This window comes from Ptychodera flava, chromosome 15 (assembly GCF_041260155.1).
Source record: "Ptychodera flava strain L36383 chromosome 15, AS_Pfla_20210202, whole genome shotgun sequence".
Lineage (NCBI taxonomy): Eukaryota > Metazoa > Hemichordata > Enteropneusta > Ptychoderidae > Ptychodera > Ptychodera flava.
The window spans coordinates 18,435,877-18,454,164 of NC_091942.1; the positions used below are offsets into that span (position 1 = coordinate 18,435,877).

Consider the following 18,288-nt stretch of genomic DNA (forward strand, 5'->3'; position numbering starts at 1 on the left):
AATGATGGTGTCTCTTCGTGAACGTCCTTGAACCCGTACCCAAGACCATTGTTTTTATGTGTTTCGTGGTTGATGATTGGTAGAATTCATGTATCAAAATTTGAAGACACACGTGATTGAATCCTGTGAATGTTAGGCAACTGACGGTGTGTAGGGACCGCAACAGTTCACGGATCATGGGAGTTATCAGCAGTACGCAGTACATTGCATGCTTTCTAAGAATGAACAGCGTGTTTCCATAGCTACCATGCGAAATCCGGCTTTGACCAATGTTCCTGTCCTGTAGTAGGATAACTTTCGAGCTGCGTAGTTACTGTCGAGGTTCAGATATCCGAATCTTTCGTGTTCGAAAGGCTTATCGATTTACAGAAAATGCTAAACTTTTGTTATTAGTTTACATGTACATACCCAGCATACTTGCCAGGTTGGAAAATTTCTGCGAGTCGCTCTCACCAGCGGTCGCGAGGAAAATATGCGTCGATATCATTGATCCGCCATGTTTATTGTTGTTTGTACGTCTAGTTTGAAAGTCATAGACTTTCTCAACTGTGAAATTCATATTGCAATTCAATATTTTACGCACGAAGTCACCTGTGCATTTAAATACGTCCATTCGGGAGCAGAAACGTTTACAGACTTTCGATGGTGATAACTAGCTCCATGTCGTGACATGTCTCCAGTTCCGAAGTTTATCCAGTAAACTTCGTAAATCGAAATCGACATTAACATTGAGCGGTGATCTTGAAGCGTTAATAAATGTCGGCAAAATAAAACATCAAAGGCTAGACGAGAGAGAGAGAGAGAGAGAGAGAGAGAGAGAGAGAGAGAGAGAGAGGAGAGAGAGAGAGAGAGAGAGAGAGAGAGAGGTTGAGAGAGAGAGAGAGAGAGAGAGAGAGAGAGAGAGAGGAGAGAGAGAGAGAGAGAAGTGGTTTAGCGGAGAGAGAGAGAGAGGAGGAGAGGAGAGAGAGGAGAGAGAGAGAGAGAGAGAGAGAGAGAGAGAGGAGAGAGAGAGAGAGAGAGGAGAGAGAGGAGAGGGAGAGAGGAGAGAGGAGAGAGAGAGAGAGAGAGAGGAGAGAGAAGTGGTTTATGCAGAGAGGAGAGAGAGAGAGAGAGAGAGAGGAGAGAGAGAGAGAGAGAGAGAGAGAGAGAGAGAGAGAGAGAGAGAGAAGTGGTTTATGCACTCGCGAACTGATCATGGTCTATAGGATGGATGGATGCTGTGTCGGTTTACACATTTGCGCTGCACAGATATCGAAAATGTACAGATACTTTCCCGAAATTTGACTTATTTTATAACAAGAGTAGAACAAAACCAAAAGTGTTGAAGATACTCTTCAGATGCTTGATTCGCAAGTTTGCTAAAGTCATATTATACTTACAGAAAATAGTCGCTACAGTCTTCTCTTCAAAGAAATATGTTCTTCAACACCACGTTTCTTATGATCGGTGATGTTACATTTTATTATTTCTGTTAATAATCTTTTATAGATTAATGCACCCGGGTGTAATTTCAGATTAATTCAACGATTTCAAACCGTAATTATTTTTTTTAGTGAGAGGGCTTTTAGTAGTTCTGTAGACGAAACGATCGGTAATAGCAGAGTATCTTGGCAATGGCACGACGTCTACGCTATCGTTTAGCTGCAGCGATTGTACAGTTGCAGCCCGCGCCCGGGCCCAGGGTAGGCCTAATTCGGAACGTAATAAAGCCGTCAGTTGCAGCGGCGTCGTGTACCTTTGTCGTTACTGTTGAAGTACCTCTGTTATTGCTACAAGCATCGCGGGCCGCTTCAGGAAATGTTTCTCAGTCTGCTCAGTGTACTGGTCTCGCCGTTATATTCTGTTACGTATAATTTGTTGTTTGCATGTCAACACATTGGCCTGTTTACAATCTCCTGTGCACACTAATCGTTACCGTAATTAACACAGACATAAACATTTGATCCCGCCCGTGAATGTCAAAGGTGAACGGGATTAACTTGATCCCGGGTATCAAGTCCCTGGCCTTTAAAGCTTCTACACTTGGTGTTTGGAATGGAATTGTGGAAGGGAAATTTCAGAAACTATATCATTACAACAGCTGCCTGGTTGATCACCTGCTATGTACAGATTTGCATACAATGTGGCCTGGCCTCCAGCCGTGATTTCATCAGACACAATGTCATGTGTGTGACATGCTATATGCATGATCAATAAACCACAGCATGGTTTAATCTGCACACTTGTCTCTGATTTTTTGTTTGGTACAATTTATGCAAATGAGTAGAGAACACAAGGACATATGGAAATGTGATCACATTATTTGCATTGATGTAGGACTGTTTTTCAAATGTATTGTCTCAAAGTGTCAGGATAAAGTTACTAAAATAACGTGAAAATTGTCATTACATATTTAATTCTTAAATAGATATCCCTGTATACCATGTTTTAACTTCAAAAAGTTTTGTCAAAGCATACACTCTGCTGATTTTTGTTTTCTCAATATTTTAAGTAAAGTAATGGACACGTGTCGAATATTAGTATTTAGTTAATGTATTTTCAATCTCTTTTGAAAACTCACAAATCAAAATTTAGCATTGTTTGTTTTCACAGATAGTGTCACCACATTAAACATACTACACTTTAAATTTCCGTTTGTATTTTCAGGATTTAAATGTCGGCCTTGCCATTATTCCACTGATTGGCTTCTTGGAGAGTGTTGCTATCGCCAAAGGATTTGGTAAGTTTCAAAAAAATGAAAAAATGGTACATGGTGAAATCTTTCACCAAATTTAAAGTTTTCATCCTGTTCTCTGGCTGAAATACCATTAGAGTTTTACAGCTAAAAATGTGTTCAAAAATGTTTGAAACAGGTGTCTACTTCTGATCAGTAGGCAGCCATGAAAGAGAATAATTTCACAGATATAACTCCCTTCAAAGATGAGACACTTGGTGACAGGGAAATAAGTAGTATGGCCAGTCATTGTCTGCCAAACAAATGAACCAATTGTAGTGACAGGGGGAAAAATGACTGAAATGTAATCTTTTTCTACCATACAGGTCGAAAAAACAAGTACAGGGTTTGGCCGAACCAGGAACTGATAGCGTTAGGTACGCAATAGACATTTTATTGTCATCATCCATATTCATCCAAGATGTGCTTGTACAAAGGCAGTAATTTGTGAATATGAAAATGTAAAATATGTTTTTCCTCCTCCTGTGTTTTACAACTGCCATTTCAAAGGGCCAGCAGCTGTAACTCATGGTAATTTTGTTCACTGTCTTTGTCTCAAATGCCAACTACAGTTTCTTGTTCTACTGCCTAAAGCATGGTGAGACATAGTATTTAACTGGTCAACTCAGTCTGTGAGTTGTTTATTGTTGACAATTAAGTGAATTCTGGTTGCTACTAGAATTCAAATGTAAACAGTGACTGTGCATTTTACGCGATGAGATGCAGTGTTTACAACTTGAGTAGTGGGTATTTCAACATGCTTTTGGTAGTAGAGCAAGAACTTGCTGTGGATATAAAGAACAAAAATAGTGAAAAAGTCATCAAAAGTTACAGTTACTGGAATGCATGTTTTACATATTGTTCTCTTATGATTGAGGATCCATGTGTGTACCTGTACTGGTGTTAGAGTACGCCTATGATGTGTTGTCACTGAATTTGCAGAGAGATATCTGTTCTTGCACATTGTATACTGTGGTGGTATGTTAAATAATGATAGCTTAACATTTGTCTTAAATTATTCTCTTTATACTGCCAAGTCAGTCTCATGTATCTCCGTATAAGATGCAAAAATCTTGAAATTTTGTACATTTTTGTGTTTGTAATTATATTTCCTTCATTATTCTAAGGGGGAAAAAATTACAAGGCAAAGTCAAGAAAAATGGTAAAAGAGAACTAAAATGAGAGAAAAAGACATGACAAGGACCAGGGAGATAGATATGGCCGAACTCATATAGTCCCTCGTCCTAAATTTGAAGTAAAATTAGCTCGGAAAATCATGTCCACAAGAGAAAATCAACGATACAACAAAACATCAGCTGAAACTGGTGTACCGATGTAATCTCCCATTTTAGAATTATTAATTTTTCAAATGCCGTAAATCTGTACATAAAGATACATGATATATATAGTACAGTGCAACAATAGAAATAGTTACCCTCCAAATGATGCTTTGAAAGGTGCATTTTGAAAACTTTGACAACCATTTACAATAATCATTTCCCCGTTATATTATTGCAGGTACTGCCAACATTATGAGTTCCTTTGTCTCAGCGTATCCAGTCACCGGTAGTTTCTCAAGGTATTGAAATTTTCAATTCTCTATTTTCATGGACAATAGTACTTCTAATGGCTGGCATTGTGCTTACGACAGTTAGAAATAAACCATGCTAGTTTAAATTTGACGAACACTGAGCATGTACCTTCATGATTGTTAAATAGAAGAAGGATAGCCAAATCATAGAAGAACCCAATATAGCTTGACATTTCTATTTATTTCTTTAGCGTAGATATCTTTGATCTGTATGCAGTAACCTTGGTCTGTACTGGGACAGAGAATGTTCCAAAACCCTGATAAAAGTTTATTGAAAAGTATCAAGTGTCAACCCACAGAGAGGGTTCTCTGGTTACCATTAATACAGGGTCATTAAGAGAAGTACTCAGACTGGGATAACTTCCCCCTAGCTTGAGAGAAAATTCAGTAAACCAAAAATCAAGGTTTATCACAGCAAAAGTAATTCAATTGAATCGTTTAGAATCATATCGCTATTCTATGCATTTACACAAAATGCCAAAATAACAGATGATAACATAATTCAGTATTTTTAGACAAGTCACTCATATCATATTGTTAATCACAACAGCAGGTGATGGAGGAAACAGCTTGTCTTGATTGGTTTCAGTATTTTTGATAGAGTAAATTTGATCAAGTTGTACAGCAACCATGTCTGAAATCTGTTGTAGAATTTGAACTCTATTCACTAGAACTCAGGCTCTCTTGAATATCAAGTATTTTGTTCATGTGGAAGTTTATATCACTAACAGATATGTTGTTTTTATTTTAAAACATGCTCTAACAACATGTAGGAAGTTGTCCCGACTGAATTGCAGTTTTATACTTCACACAATGCCATAAATTACACATTTTCAAATAGCATATTAATTCTGAGGTTATAATTCATGTGGAAACAAAATCTAATGAAGGAAACTGTAAAATTTGATTCTGTTCGCATATGCAAGATATCAAGTCAAAATCTATTATTTAATCTAGAAAAAACATTGCATCTACATAAACAAACACCAATGATAATATGTAAGGTAAACAATAAACAATTTTTGCAAGGTCCCGTCCCTTGGATTGAAAGTTTCCCCTTTTGACCCTCTCACCACCATGGTTTGACTCAAAGTCATTGTTATCAGTGGTGAGTATGGACCTGTTTACATGCTGTTAGGGGTGAACAGGTCAAATGCTCTTCTGCAATGTCCTGACCCACATTTGACTGCCACGCATGATTTATAAAGACACAGTGTTGGATCAATGTGATAACGTGTTGTGAATATGGATTTTAATTTGGGGTTAAATTTCATTGTACGTCACCAATAAAAGCAATATGGTTGTAGAAACAGTCAATGTGAAAGTTGGACTTCTGAGCTACTTTATATGCTTCTTAGAGGAACAGGAAACATTAAATCTCCAGTTTGAAAAACAAACAAGAGCATTTCTAGAAAAATATTAGAATTTTAAATATGTGATGGCAAATACTTAAACCCACTGACTTTGTGCTAGGGGTAACTTGGGTATGTTTAAAGTATTATTTTCTATCATCCTTTTTTCTCTCAACAGAACGGCAGTGAATTCTCAGAGTGGCGTTATGACACCAATGGGAGGAGTGTTTACAGGGTTGTTGGTGATTATTTCCCTGGCCGTTTTGACACCACTCTTCTTCTTCATTCCAAAATCAGCTCTTGCAGCCGTCATCATCTGTGCTGTCATCGCCATGTTCGATCACAAGACTATCAAAAAATTGTGGAGGGTGAAAAGTGAGTTACACATACAGAGATTTGTTGATCAGATTTATTTTGAGCAATGTTCTGCTTTTCAAAGACTGTTGTTTCATCGATTGTATTTTTGTACAGGATGTTGACCCTAAATCATATAGATGCGAATATTATTTCCAAAATGCAAGAAAACAACTTTATTATTTTAACCAATTTTTAGCTCACATTTGGTATACTGTATGTATATATTCCAAAAAGCGGCGTCTGTCTGCATGTATGTATGTTAGTATGTGCGAATGTATGTCCGTCCACATCAAAAACTGAAAAACTGCAGCACCTACCATCTTAGTATTTGTTGTACAGGTGCAGTCAGGGGTGATGTGAACCTGTTCAAATGAACATGTCAGTGTCAAAAATAAACAAATGAGGTAAAAAAAGGAGAAAATCCAGCAAATTGCTAAAACTCTGTAACCACAGGCTAGATTTGGTTGAAACTTGGTATGCAGGTTGTTTATGGTGACCTTTTGGAGATTTGTGAAAATTATGGTGAAATTGTGATAGTTGTATATTTTCCCCCATTTTGGTCAAAAAATCTTCTCTGTAAGTGCTCGTCCCATTGCCTTGAATCTTGGTATGCATGATCTCAGGGTTAGTGTCTGTCAGATTTGTTCAAATTGTGGTGAAATTTTCATATTATATTTAGGGCAATTTTTTTACATTTTTGGTCAAAAAATCATTTTCTCTGACGTAATATTCCTTAATTCCTTAATATGACTTAATGCTCCTAGAGGCAACCTTAGTTGATCGAGTATCTTCAAATTGTGGGTGAATTTTTTTCATATTTGTATTTTTGGGGCAATTTTTCCCATTTTTGGTCAAGAAATCATTTTCTCTGAAATCGCTAGTCCGGTTGCTTTGAAACTTGGTATGCATGTTCCAAGGAGTAAACATAGTTAAGTATACTCACTCTGGCCTGCCACATCAAATCAAGTGTGTGTCAAGCGACATTGATGCTACATACCATTTAAAATGAGGTAACTAAAGTGCGCCCTCTATAGATCATTAAGAGAGGCAACCTAGAGGCAACCTTAGTTGATCGAGTATCTTCAAATTGTGGGTGAATTTTTTTCATATTTGTATTTTTGGGGCAATTTTTCCCATTTTTGGTCAAGAAATCATTTTCTCTGAAATCGCTAGTCCGGTTGCTTTGAAACTTGGTATGCATGTTCCAAGGAGTAAACATAGTTAAGTATACTCACTCTGGCCTGCCACATCAAATCAAGTGTGTGTCAAGCGACATTGATGCTACATACCATTTAAAATGAGGTAACTAAAGTGCGCCCTCTATAGATCATTAAGAGAGGCAGTTAATTGCAATGCTCTATGTTAAGATTACGATTATAAAAGTATTTCATTGATGAAATATAGCACACCTAAAACTTTCTTTTACACCTTCCTCAACATGTTTGAAATATAGGGCAATTGTTGTTCACAAAATACAGCATTTTACTTTCCTTTGATCTATTCTGTGGCTGGCAATCGATTTAAAATTAGATATAGTTAGCGGTATATATGTATACCATCTTCACACTGTATAAGTCAGATCGTCATGATCTGTGAAACAGTGTTGTGATTTGTGCATTGTTAAAGTGTGTCAAAAGGAAGGTGGTTTTCATTTAATGCTACCTTCGTGTATAACTTTAAATGTGATGTTGTGACACTTTTCAGAATTGGACTTGTTGCCATGGTTCGGTACATTTTTGGGTTCACTGTGGCAAGGAGTTGAAATCGGTATCATCATTGGCATTGCTATTGATCTCTGCATGCTTCTGTACACTCAAGCCAAACCTGAAATAGAGGTAAGCCCTGCCATTATAGCTGAGACAGCATCCAGCAAGCTTGTCATTTTACAGGCAAAGTAAATTTTCTCATTTATCACTACATTCACTCAAGCTGCTCAAGCCAATAGCCCTGTTTAGGAGGTGGCCTGCCTTGTGGTGCCTCAAGTAGTCATGCTTTCAGCTTTGAACTGCAGCCTTTGTTTCCATTGTCAAATTTAGCCCATCTACACCCCCACCCTATTGGTGAGCAAGTTCAATTACAAATACAACCATTTGCAGTAATAGAGCGCGAAGCCACTGCAGTGAACTGCAATAAAACTGCTTACACTAATTAGTTTCTGCTGTAGCCGTGGCCACTTTGGTGTTGAACAAGGCTACTTGATAAAGACCAAAAAGTCTGCTTGTACAAAGGCAAAACTAGCTCTGTCTGAGGCTCGAGTTGTAAATGAGAGTTTACGATTGGCACCCTGTGTTCAAGATTAAGATACAATGTAACATTACCATGCACTGGTCCATGTACAATTTTTTTAGTCCCTATAGACTATAGTCTATAGAAGCTATTGGGATGGGTATCCGTCCGGTGTCCGTCGTCAGTCTGTATGTATGTATGTATGTATGTATGTATGTATGTATGTATGTATGTATGTCCGTTTGTGAGGCGTCTGTCCACTCAAATATCTTGAGAACCACAGTACTTACTGATTTTATATTTGTTGTGTAGATGAAAATATGATTTTGAGAAAATAATTTTTTTGATTTTTTGATATTGTTGAAAATGGGCAAATTAATGCCAAAAAAGGTGTTTTTGGTAAAAAATCTTCTTCTTCATAACCGCTGGTCAGACAGCTTTGTTATTTGGTATACAGGTCCCTAGGGATAACCCAACTTAGATTTGTTCAAATTGTGATGAAATATGCAAATGTGTATTTTTAAGGAATTTTTTTGTCATTTTTGGTCAAAGTTTGACTTACATTGTATGTAATTCTTGTACTGTATAAACCCTATCAATTCACCCAGAAAAAAATAATTAATATGATTTTAAATAATGGAATTAATTAGGAAATCATCAAAGCCAAAATAATTTTAGTGTGGAATTATCAGAAAGTACAACTTTTTTTTGACAGTTCATAGTGTATTGAGGATTAAAACATGTAAAGGCAACTTTCCTGAATCCCAACTTTGATATATTCTGAACCACCATTTATGTTATCCAAAAGAAATTGTTCATAATAGTTTGCCATGATAGGGTGGTCAAATAAATAGAGATAGAGAAAGTTCTAATTTCCATTTATGGTTGACTTGGTAAGGATAAAGTAAGATTACCTTTTGAGGAAAAAAATAGAGTGGTCAATTAAAAGAGTGGTCAAAGTGATAGGGTTTTTATGGTAAAGCTGGGCTGTAAGATTCCTCATGTGCTATTTATAGCAATTATGCAATCTGTGTTAACAGTGCATTGAAAGTGTAACATGATTCCTTATAATGCTTTTGATGATCTTGAACTTCTTAAGTTTCAAACATTTGTCTGTTCAGTGTGCTTTCTCTGAGTACGTACAGTCTCAACTTATTCAACAGAACTTACTTACAATGTTAATTTGAAAGTTAAAATGTGCTTGGTTAATAGGATGAAAATACTGATATTAAAAGATACTCAGCTCAAGATTCTTTATAACCTGACAGATATGCTGTTTTTTTAGACGTAAATCTTGATTGAAGCAAGTCTTGTTTACTTTAATTTAGAATGTAATTAACTCTCGTTTATTTGCTATTATAGACTAATATAGTCTGATGAAATATGCAAATCTGTATTTTTACAGAATTTTTTTCCATTTTTGGTCAGGCCATCCTGAAATGAGCTATCAAAGATATCCACCTTCTTCATCAATACATGTGTCACAAAAGGTTATTCTCTACATAATACAGCAGAGCTCTGTCAACTGTTGAGTCGCTTGTTTTTTCAAAACCGCTGGTCAGACAGCTTTAATATTTGGTTTACATGTCCCTAGGATGACCTTAGTGAGATAATTTCATACAGTCAGGATATACTTAATTTTGTATTCATGTCTATAGTAGCTTCAGGGACTTTGGCCCTATGTTTTATCTCAACTTCCCCAGACAAACTGTCTGCATGGGACATACAATGTTGTCGACTTTGTCAGCTGGCTACAGCTGAAACTAATTAGTGTGAGCAGTTTTATGCAGTTCACTGCAGTGGCTTCGCGCTCTATTACTGAAAATGGTTGTATCAGTTACTGTGTGTTATCATTAGATTGCAGAAAATGAATGACACTTTCTGTAGGATTTCCATCATTTTAGTCAAAAAAGCCTACTGCAGTCATATCTGGAAATCCACTATATCTCTGTGAATCATAGGAAATTTGAAAAAATAAGTAGAAATGCACGGAAAGTAGTAAACATTTTACCATTTGCCCAGCAAAACTTGTAATTAAGCAGTAGAAATACGCATTAAACTTTTGTGAAAACAGGCAACTTTTCACCATCTTTCTTTTTTTTTCATCAGATTTCCCAAAAAGAAGTGACAGTGGTTCAGATAGACTATGGTATTCATTACCCAGCTGTTGATCATATCACAGAGACTATCCAGGAAGAATGCTTGAGCGGTGAAATCCCAAAACCCTGTGTGGTAGATTGTACCAGAATAACACATATAGATTACAGTTCAATACAGGTAAACACTGTTCACTGCTGAGTTCACATAGTTTGATATCTGTACGTTTAATAACGTCTCCTATATTGATAGAGAAATCGATTTCTGATTCGACTAGTTTGAACCTTGACAAATATGTTTCTTTGGTGCAAAATCAGGTGTTCTGGTCAGCCAACTGTGAACTGTAATGAAATTTATTGTCAACCCTATTTGCATTTTCATTTTGTCTCACCTGGTCATAATTTCACCAGTCTTGTGCAGGAGAAATTACTTTTGAGAACTGTCATAAAAGATGCTAAGGGATTCCATTCTTTTTATCAAAATTAGAATGCGAAACTAATTTTCCCTGTGATTCAATTCTAATTGTTGTAAACCTCTTATTATTTCTAAACAACTTTTTCCTGCTTTTTCACTTTCATGAAACAAAACAATGGTTTCATGAGTTCAAAACCTGTGTTACCCATTCAGTATATTAAACCTCCAACATAAATGCAGTATTTCAATCAGCAGCTCTCTGCATAGTATCTCCACCAACTCATATCTGTTTTATCTTTTCCCAACAGGCCATAGTAGAAGTGTGTGCAGAATTCAATCGCAACAATGTCAAATTTGTCTTATGTGGAGCTCGACAGAATCTTCTGGACATAATTGTAAAGGCAAACATACCTCACTTCCAGCACTGTGATACTGTGGATGAAGGAATTAAAGTTGTTACGGGTATGTTACCAGGTTTCTTTCAAAATTTGTCATACATACCAGAATATGCCCCATTCAGACATTGGTGTTTTCCACAGACATCATAGAGTTTTTTTACACCTTTCCCAAACGTCTTGACAAAGACTGACTGTAATTGCAAGTATGTATGCCGCTATGTAGTTATACTTGAAAAGACTGACTGTAAAATGTTTTGACATGTGCAAAAGCAGTTCCGAATATATAATTGCATTACCTAGCTTTAGATTGAGTTGATCAAAGTTCTGTATGAAAATCAAAGTTCTCTATGAAAAACATGATAGCTGAACACATTATTTCTCAACGTTTAACATTAAAATTTTTCTGATTTTAGATTCGATTGACTCACCAGACACGGACGCCACCCACATGTTACTGACTCCAATGAAGGATGAGCCAAACCACAAATCAAAAGAGGATCTTGAAGCTTCAATAGACAACGGGCAAGCTAAATCCATTGATGATGCCAATGTCTAGACTCAGTGATGTGAAACAGAAACACCTCATCTTTTGGTGACTTTCTCTCTCAGTCTCAAAAAAAAAAATGATGGATGCTGCACTTGAACTTGGACATGTAGGAGATTTTGAGTTTGTAACTCAAATTATCTGAGGCCATGTTTACGTCAAGTTGTATTCTTTGAACGATTACTTGGAGTTTGAGTGAATAAGCCTCCTACTAGACTTCATACAAGTATATTTACAATAATAGCAAACAGCATTCCTTGCATCTGCCGTCTTCAACCATTTTTTAGAATTTCTTTCCAAAATACTTGTTTTTTCCATGACGTTTTTAGAAATTAGAAAGAGTTTGTGTGCTCTGTCCATTTTATTATTACTCACCCATGACATAGCAAGAAAAATATCACATTTCTAAAGAAGAGCATAGGGAACATCTTTATAACCCCTTTCATGCCTTTTCTGTGTGGATATGTCCAACCTTGCCCAAATGGGCAATAGGGATGTACCAAATTTGGTGGTGAAAGGTTATAGGGTAAAGGTGAAAGGTTATATGGTTAAGGTAAAGGTGAATGGGTGAAGGTTGCACAGGTTGAAACAGCTGTACTTCACATCAGTATTTCTACGTAAAACCTGTTTGGCATGTGGTATTTTTTCAGCTGTACACCTTTCACAACCCCACATAGAGGGCTCTGTATAATATTACACAGCATTTTTGCATAGAACCTGTTTTGCACATGGTATTTTCTCAGCTGTAAAGAAATGGGGCTCCATATTTTGTCTTATATACACAGCTTACCTTCAGTTTCTGCTGGAAACAGCAAATCCTCAAGACACTCTCAAAGATTTCAAGACTTCCAAGCTCTTTTGTTGATTTTAGCAAACATTTCAAAGGGTCTCTCCTCAATTTTCTAGGAACACTTTTGTCAATTGTATTCATCAAATGAGGGTAACTTTTTGATATCAAAGTCTTTCATTTTCTTACCTTAGAAATATCCTTTCTTGCTTCAAATATTACATTGTAATTTTTAGGGGGTTGAATTTTGGCTATTTGGGATACTTTATAGGACAATTTCTAAGTGTTTGGACACTTTTTAATAGAGTCCTGATTCTCAAGAGGGTCTAAAAGTAGTTTAAATAACAACATCGGTCTCGCATGCAATATATGAATTCAGAGCCAGGGTAAATTACATCAGACAGTTCTGTAAATCGAGAGGGTTAATGTAAGAAGTGGTTACCTGAAAAACATCATCGTCATTATTTTGTCTTGTGAATCTCCTTAGTAGGTAATGGAATATTCTATCATCCCAAGCAATACTGAACACTGTGGTATCAGTTCAGTCTGATCTTCAAATCAGAACAGTCCCTGCACCACGGTAGGAAGGGACCATTGTCTTCAGCAAGACACCTATTGCTGTGCCTTACTTTGTTTGACATGTTGTGTTTATTTTTAGGTTTTAGATGTTGCTTTCTTAGTGTTGCAGTCATCTTTGTGTCTTGAATAATGAGCAAACATATTCAGAATGAATGAATGATGTTGAAAGAAAACCAGAAGCTTGAAGATAATCTGTCTGATAAGGGCTCTTTCTGATTGTAGGCAAAATTTGACCTGAGCTTTTTCCATATCTCTCACAAGGTACACACACTTTTTAATGTACTGATGTACTCTATTTGTCCAATATTATTTCAACTTGCGAAACAGTTTAGGTTGAGTATTTGTCGTTCATTATAGCTGTTATTATTAATTATTAGGCCTTTGAATCCCAGCTTGGTGTCATAGGTCATGAGGGGGTCAGGGTTCAATAGGTCAAGTCATGTGATCTGGCCACAGATGCCTCAGGGTATAGCAGAGAATGAATTTGAAGACTACAAAAAACAAACACAGTTAAATTTCAACACACTGAAGAATTCCATCAAGTTTTTAGAACAGTTTGTGGGTTTCTCCTAGGACTCAGTAATGTGATGATTGCAAGTAATACAAATGTCACCTTTATAGTTCATGGTTGAACTTCAAAGAGTAAGTCTGTGAAAAAGGATGATATTCAGTGATTGGCAAATCTTCTAATGCCAGTGTTTACTCAGGGTATTAATACAGTTGAAATCATGTTAACAGAAGTATTTTTTCAAGAATATTTCTATCTGATCCATGAATACTTTTTTTTCTGAAGTTACTGAATGTTACATTATGAATATGATAGAACTTGTGAAAAAACCATGACTGTATGTACATTGCTTATTTACATGTATATCCACAAAGAATTTTAAGGCTGATTTTTTCTGATCAATATGGTCGTAGGTTGTACGTTCGTAGATTGCATTTGATTTTCAAGATATTCTGCACTTTTTTTTTCATCAAACTGAATTTCCTGGCTTTGTTTTTTTCTGTCAGTGTTATGGTGCTGAGTGTTTTTTGAATTTCAAAGATCAAGGTTAAATATGTATGATAAAAAAGTTAAGTTTTTCTCAATGAATTGATAGACATTTTGACCAAACTTTATGCGATTTCAGAAAGTATTTAATATACTACATCAGTGCAATATATTTTACTCATGCCTATACTTGTGAACATGAGGTCAAAGGGCATAAGGTCAAGAGGTTCTTAACCCTTCCACCCTGGTTTCCCAGGGTATATATCCATCTAACCTGTTGGAAACAGTACTCTGGGGTTTCCAATGACTGTGGTGAAAGAGTTAATAGTCAAGCCTCTAAACTTTCTCATTCTGGTTTCAAAAGTTTCTTAAATATGTTTAAAAGTTCACAACTGAACAATGGTTGCCAATGAACCTTGACCTTTGAACTTCAAATGCCATACAGAAGTGTATTTATGGTCAATTTCTGTGTTCATTGGTGACAAATCAGTTATCCATGGTTTCTGATATAAATTTAAGCTTCACCTATATTTTTGTACATTTGACCTGAAGCTCATTCTGTTAAAAAAGACTGGCTTGAACTTTGACCAAGTGTTTCTGAAAAAAAATGATATGAGAAAACTTTTTTAGAGATTAACAGGTTCTCTGTAGTCAGGATAATTTACATATCACCTTGTCACCAATTTAGTCTGTGGAAATGCCATGTAAACAATGACATATAGTCTGCTAGAATTTTCCTTTAATTTGCACATAAATAAAAGAAAGGCACATAGCATATAAGGTATCAGATTTTCGTTCAATCAAGTTATATATTTGCTCAAGTTTGCACAATTAGTTTGCAAATGCGACTGAAATTTCAATATGCATGAAGAGATCCCAAAAGGTTTCTTGTTTTGGTTTTTTATCAACAAAGGGGTTATCACCTTCTGATGAGGAGTACAAGAATTTTTTGTTTCATTTTAGAGAGACTACTTATCATACACAATACTTTTGAAATATAAATGTTAATGAATTACTGTCTTTTGGAATAACACCTATCAATGCCATGATGAAATATGATTTATTTGAAAAATGAATCCCGAAAAACAATTTCATGTAATTTTCTTAGAATAATAATTGATTCTTTGTTTCAAAGTATTAAGTATTTTACCAGCTGCCTGTAAGTCTTTGCTCAACTTCTGATCGGGTGAGATTGATTAAAAAATCTTTTTTTTTAAAAAAAAAGCTGAAAAATATGTTTTACTTGTCTCTTTGTTCTGTTCAAAAGATTTTGATGAATAAATATTATCAGTGATCAGTCGGAAGGAGGTTTGCCGAATCTGTGTGTCCTTCAACTGTTGATAAACAGTTGCACTATTTTCTGTCACTGTCAAGTTTGTCATCTAAGGCTTGAACATGGCACAAGAGTATGTATATTATGCAAATTATGTTGATTATTATTGTATAAGGTAGGGTGCGCCTCAGGAAGAGATCAACTCATGTGCAAGACTAGCAGAAGCAATTGCAGTTTTCACCGCGGTGTTTCAGTCCAAATTTAAGTATTGGTAAATTGTAGGAAATTTGTTTACAGTGTGACTCCTAATTTTTATTCTTGATTACGAAAGAGGACAGTTTGAAGTTTTCATGAGGGAAGCTTCGGCAATAGTTTGAACTTTTGGTTTCAAGATACATACGGTAGTTACTTTACATATGGAAACCCCATGATCATGATTGCCTGTAAATGTTGCATGTTTTCATTGTACATTAGGTTGTGTACAAAATTCCTATGAGAGACACTGGTACCCCTAGCTGTTCCCTGAGATCCATATACAACCTTTAACATTTATATTTGTAATCTCTGAAATAAGTTTGTTTCCAAAGTCTTGAAAGCTGATAAAATATTAGACTTTATTCAAGGTTCAAAATTAAGACTGGATTTTAATACGTTGGAAGTTCAAGACATGGCTATGATGGGTATTACCCGTACCAAGGCTTGTCAATGCACAAATTAAAACTGGAAAGCTAGTTTTTACACAGTTGACTTTTCAAGCTCCTCTGCAAATAAAGTTTTTCTTTTTTAATCTCATACTCCGAGTTGCTGGGCCCCCTGGTGAGCCTAGGTTCTGGCATAAGACGAAGATAGTTCGGAAGAAAAATAGTCCAGACCTTGAAGTTTTAATCCCTGCATGGATGCTTGTTTGATGGAAACTTTAATATGAAGTATTTTTGTACAGATATTTTTCTGCCTGAATCAAAATGTAGACTGTTGTGAATAATGGCTGAAGCATTCTGTGGTAATATATTGAGTTCTAAAGCCCATGTATCATAACAATCAAGCCTGAATTTTGTCAAAAACACCACTGAGGGCGCTATTTTCATAGCTATCTCAAAATTTCCGTGGACTTGCCCCACACAAAAAAATTCATCAGTAGTCAAGCTAACATTGACCATGCATTGACCTAACCCCTGTTAAGAGGATTCGTGCCGCTAAATGTTTTAAATTAAAATAGGAAAATTGAGCTCAACGCTATGTGGTGGCCTATGGGAAATTTTTAGCTGCGCATAGCAGCACCACAAGTTATCGTAAAGTTGCTTGGATAGTCGTTCCGAGGCGGGCGGCCGCAGGTCGCCGTAACGGCGACCTGCGGCCGCGGCCGCCCGCCTCGGAACGACTATCCAAGCAACTTTACGATAACCTGTGAGCAGCACGAGGGGCGCGTTACAACATCTGACGTCATCGGCAGGAAGAAGCAGACGACTGTTTCCCACAAGCCACGGTGAGTGCCGGAAGTTTCTGCTGGCTGTGTCACCTGATTTTTACAAACTACGCGGCGCGCACGGGGCGAAGTGTATTTCACAGTGCACAGGTTTCGTGAATTTTTCTTACCACTTTCGTTTCCGACGAAAGTAAATCTTTCTGCAGCTATTCAATAACCGCAGACATATCAAACGTTTTCCCGAAACAAAATTATAGGCTACCTTGAGCTGAAATGAAGATACAGGACAACAACGCCGCGCCGGTCACGAGACGAGTCACCAATTCAATCGCCTGTCTCATGATTACTGGGGGCCTCCACACTGTGGCCCAACCGACCTTCAGTATTGTTGGACACCGAATGGTGGTGCTGTACAAACAAGGTTGAATGCTTCTATCACAGTACAGAGTATTCAGATCATGGATTTCAAACACAGTCAATGAAACGAGAAGGTTACACATACAAAGGTTCATTGCAACACGCGGCGGGGATAATTCTGAATTTTTTACACTACCCTACCCTTCCAATTTTTTTTTCGATGAGAGATTTAAGGCGTAAAAGCTACACGTAAGACTCCAAGAGATTCGTCTTGATTTTGCCACTCTTGCTGTGATGGCTTCCATTTCTTTCTGCCGTCCGCACGGTACATAACTTTTACCAATGTTTTTTACCTTCCAAATGACATATTGCTGTGACTTGAAGTAAAGGCAGAGTTCCCCTCCTCAGTAGAAACCAAGCTTGTTGTATTCAGATACTTTATCGATTTTATAACAGTATCATTCATCATTTAGTTTCTTTGGATTCTGAAAGATAATTTCCTCAATTGGTAATACCGTAATGAACTCAAGCTGCAGAACTTTGGATTGCAGAATTTCAGTACACTTTAAGATTGGTTTATTGTGCAGTAGCGCATCACTTGAACAATGAAATATTGGCTATTTATCATCATTGATATACTGGTACTTTGTAACCATAGAAACCATGATGATGAAGCTTGATTGGTCATACTTGCAATTACAGTCAGTGAAAGAAACTGAAATGAAGAATTTTAGCTATAAAGGATTGTGATGAATGCCAAGGCTAATGTGTTCTGAATCAAAATATTGACAATGTGCTTTCCAGTAATTGTCAACCTTGAACTTGAAGTTCAAGTGCACGTACATTGGTATGTCATGGTAAAATGTGTGAGATATCTCAGTTGATTCACAACTCAACAGTGACAAAGAGATGTAAGCATGCTGTCTAATTCAAGGACCATGGCATATTGGCCATTAAATTGCTGGTCAACTTGAAGTTCTTGAAATCCAAACCTCCAAGGCCGCCTCTATTTCCCAAAAAACATAAAAATCCACTTTTGCCGTGGCCCGTGGGTATAAGTTAGTTTCATTTTTCAGTTAATTGTGAACAGCATATTAAAATATTTATTAATGCCCGCATTTTTCTGTATTTATGCCCAAATACATTATGAAAATACTAGGACTATACTAATATTTGATGACAA

General features: G+C 36.5%; 1 protein-coding gene across 5 annotated transcripts in view; it reads left to right on the plus strand.

Moving 5' to 3' along the window:
* The window catches only part of LOC139151419 (sodium-independent sulfate anion transporter-like), a 117,528-nt gene that overhangs the window by 27,923 nt on the left and 71,317 nt on the right, over positions 1-18,288 (plus strand). For 2 of the 5 annotated variants that reach the window (XR_011556419.1, XR_011556421.1), the window contains exons 8-15: positions 2,647-2,719; positions 3,040-3,090; positions 4,232-4,292; positions 5,835-6,031; positions 7,718-7,848; positions 10,349-10,516; positions 11,059-11,212; positions 11,562-13,435. Coding sequence is in view for 2 of the 5 variants with exons in the window: in XM_070724209.1 (XP_070580310.1) it covers positions 2,647-2,719; positions 3,040-3,090; positions 4,232-4,292; positions 5,835-6,031; positions 7,718-7,848; positions 10,349-10,516; positions 11,059-11,212; positions 11,562-11,704 (978 nt within the window). In the remaining 3 variants the exon portion in view is untranslated. Of the gene's footprint in view, positions 1-2,646; positions 2,720-3,039; positions 3,091-4,231; positions 4,293-5,834; positions 6,032-7,717; positions 7,849-10,348; positions 10,517-11,058; positions 11,213-11,561; positions 15,357-18,288 lie in introns of those variants that run through there. The other 3 variants (XM_070724209.1, XM_070724210.1, XR_011556420.1) reach the window with 2 other exon arrangements.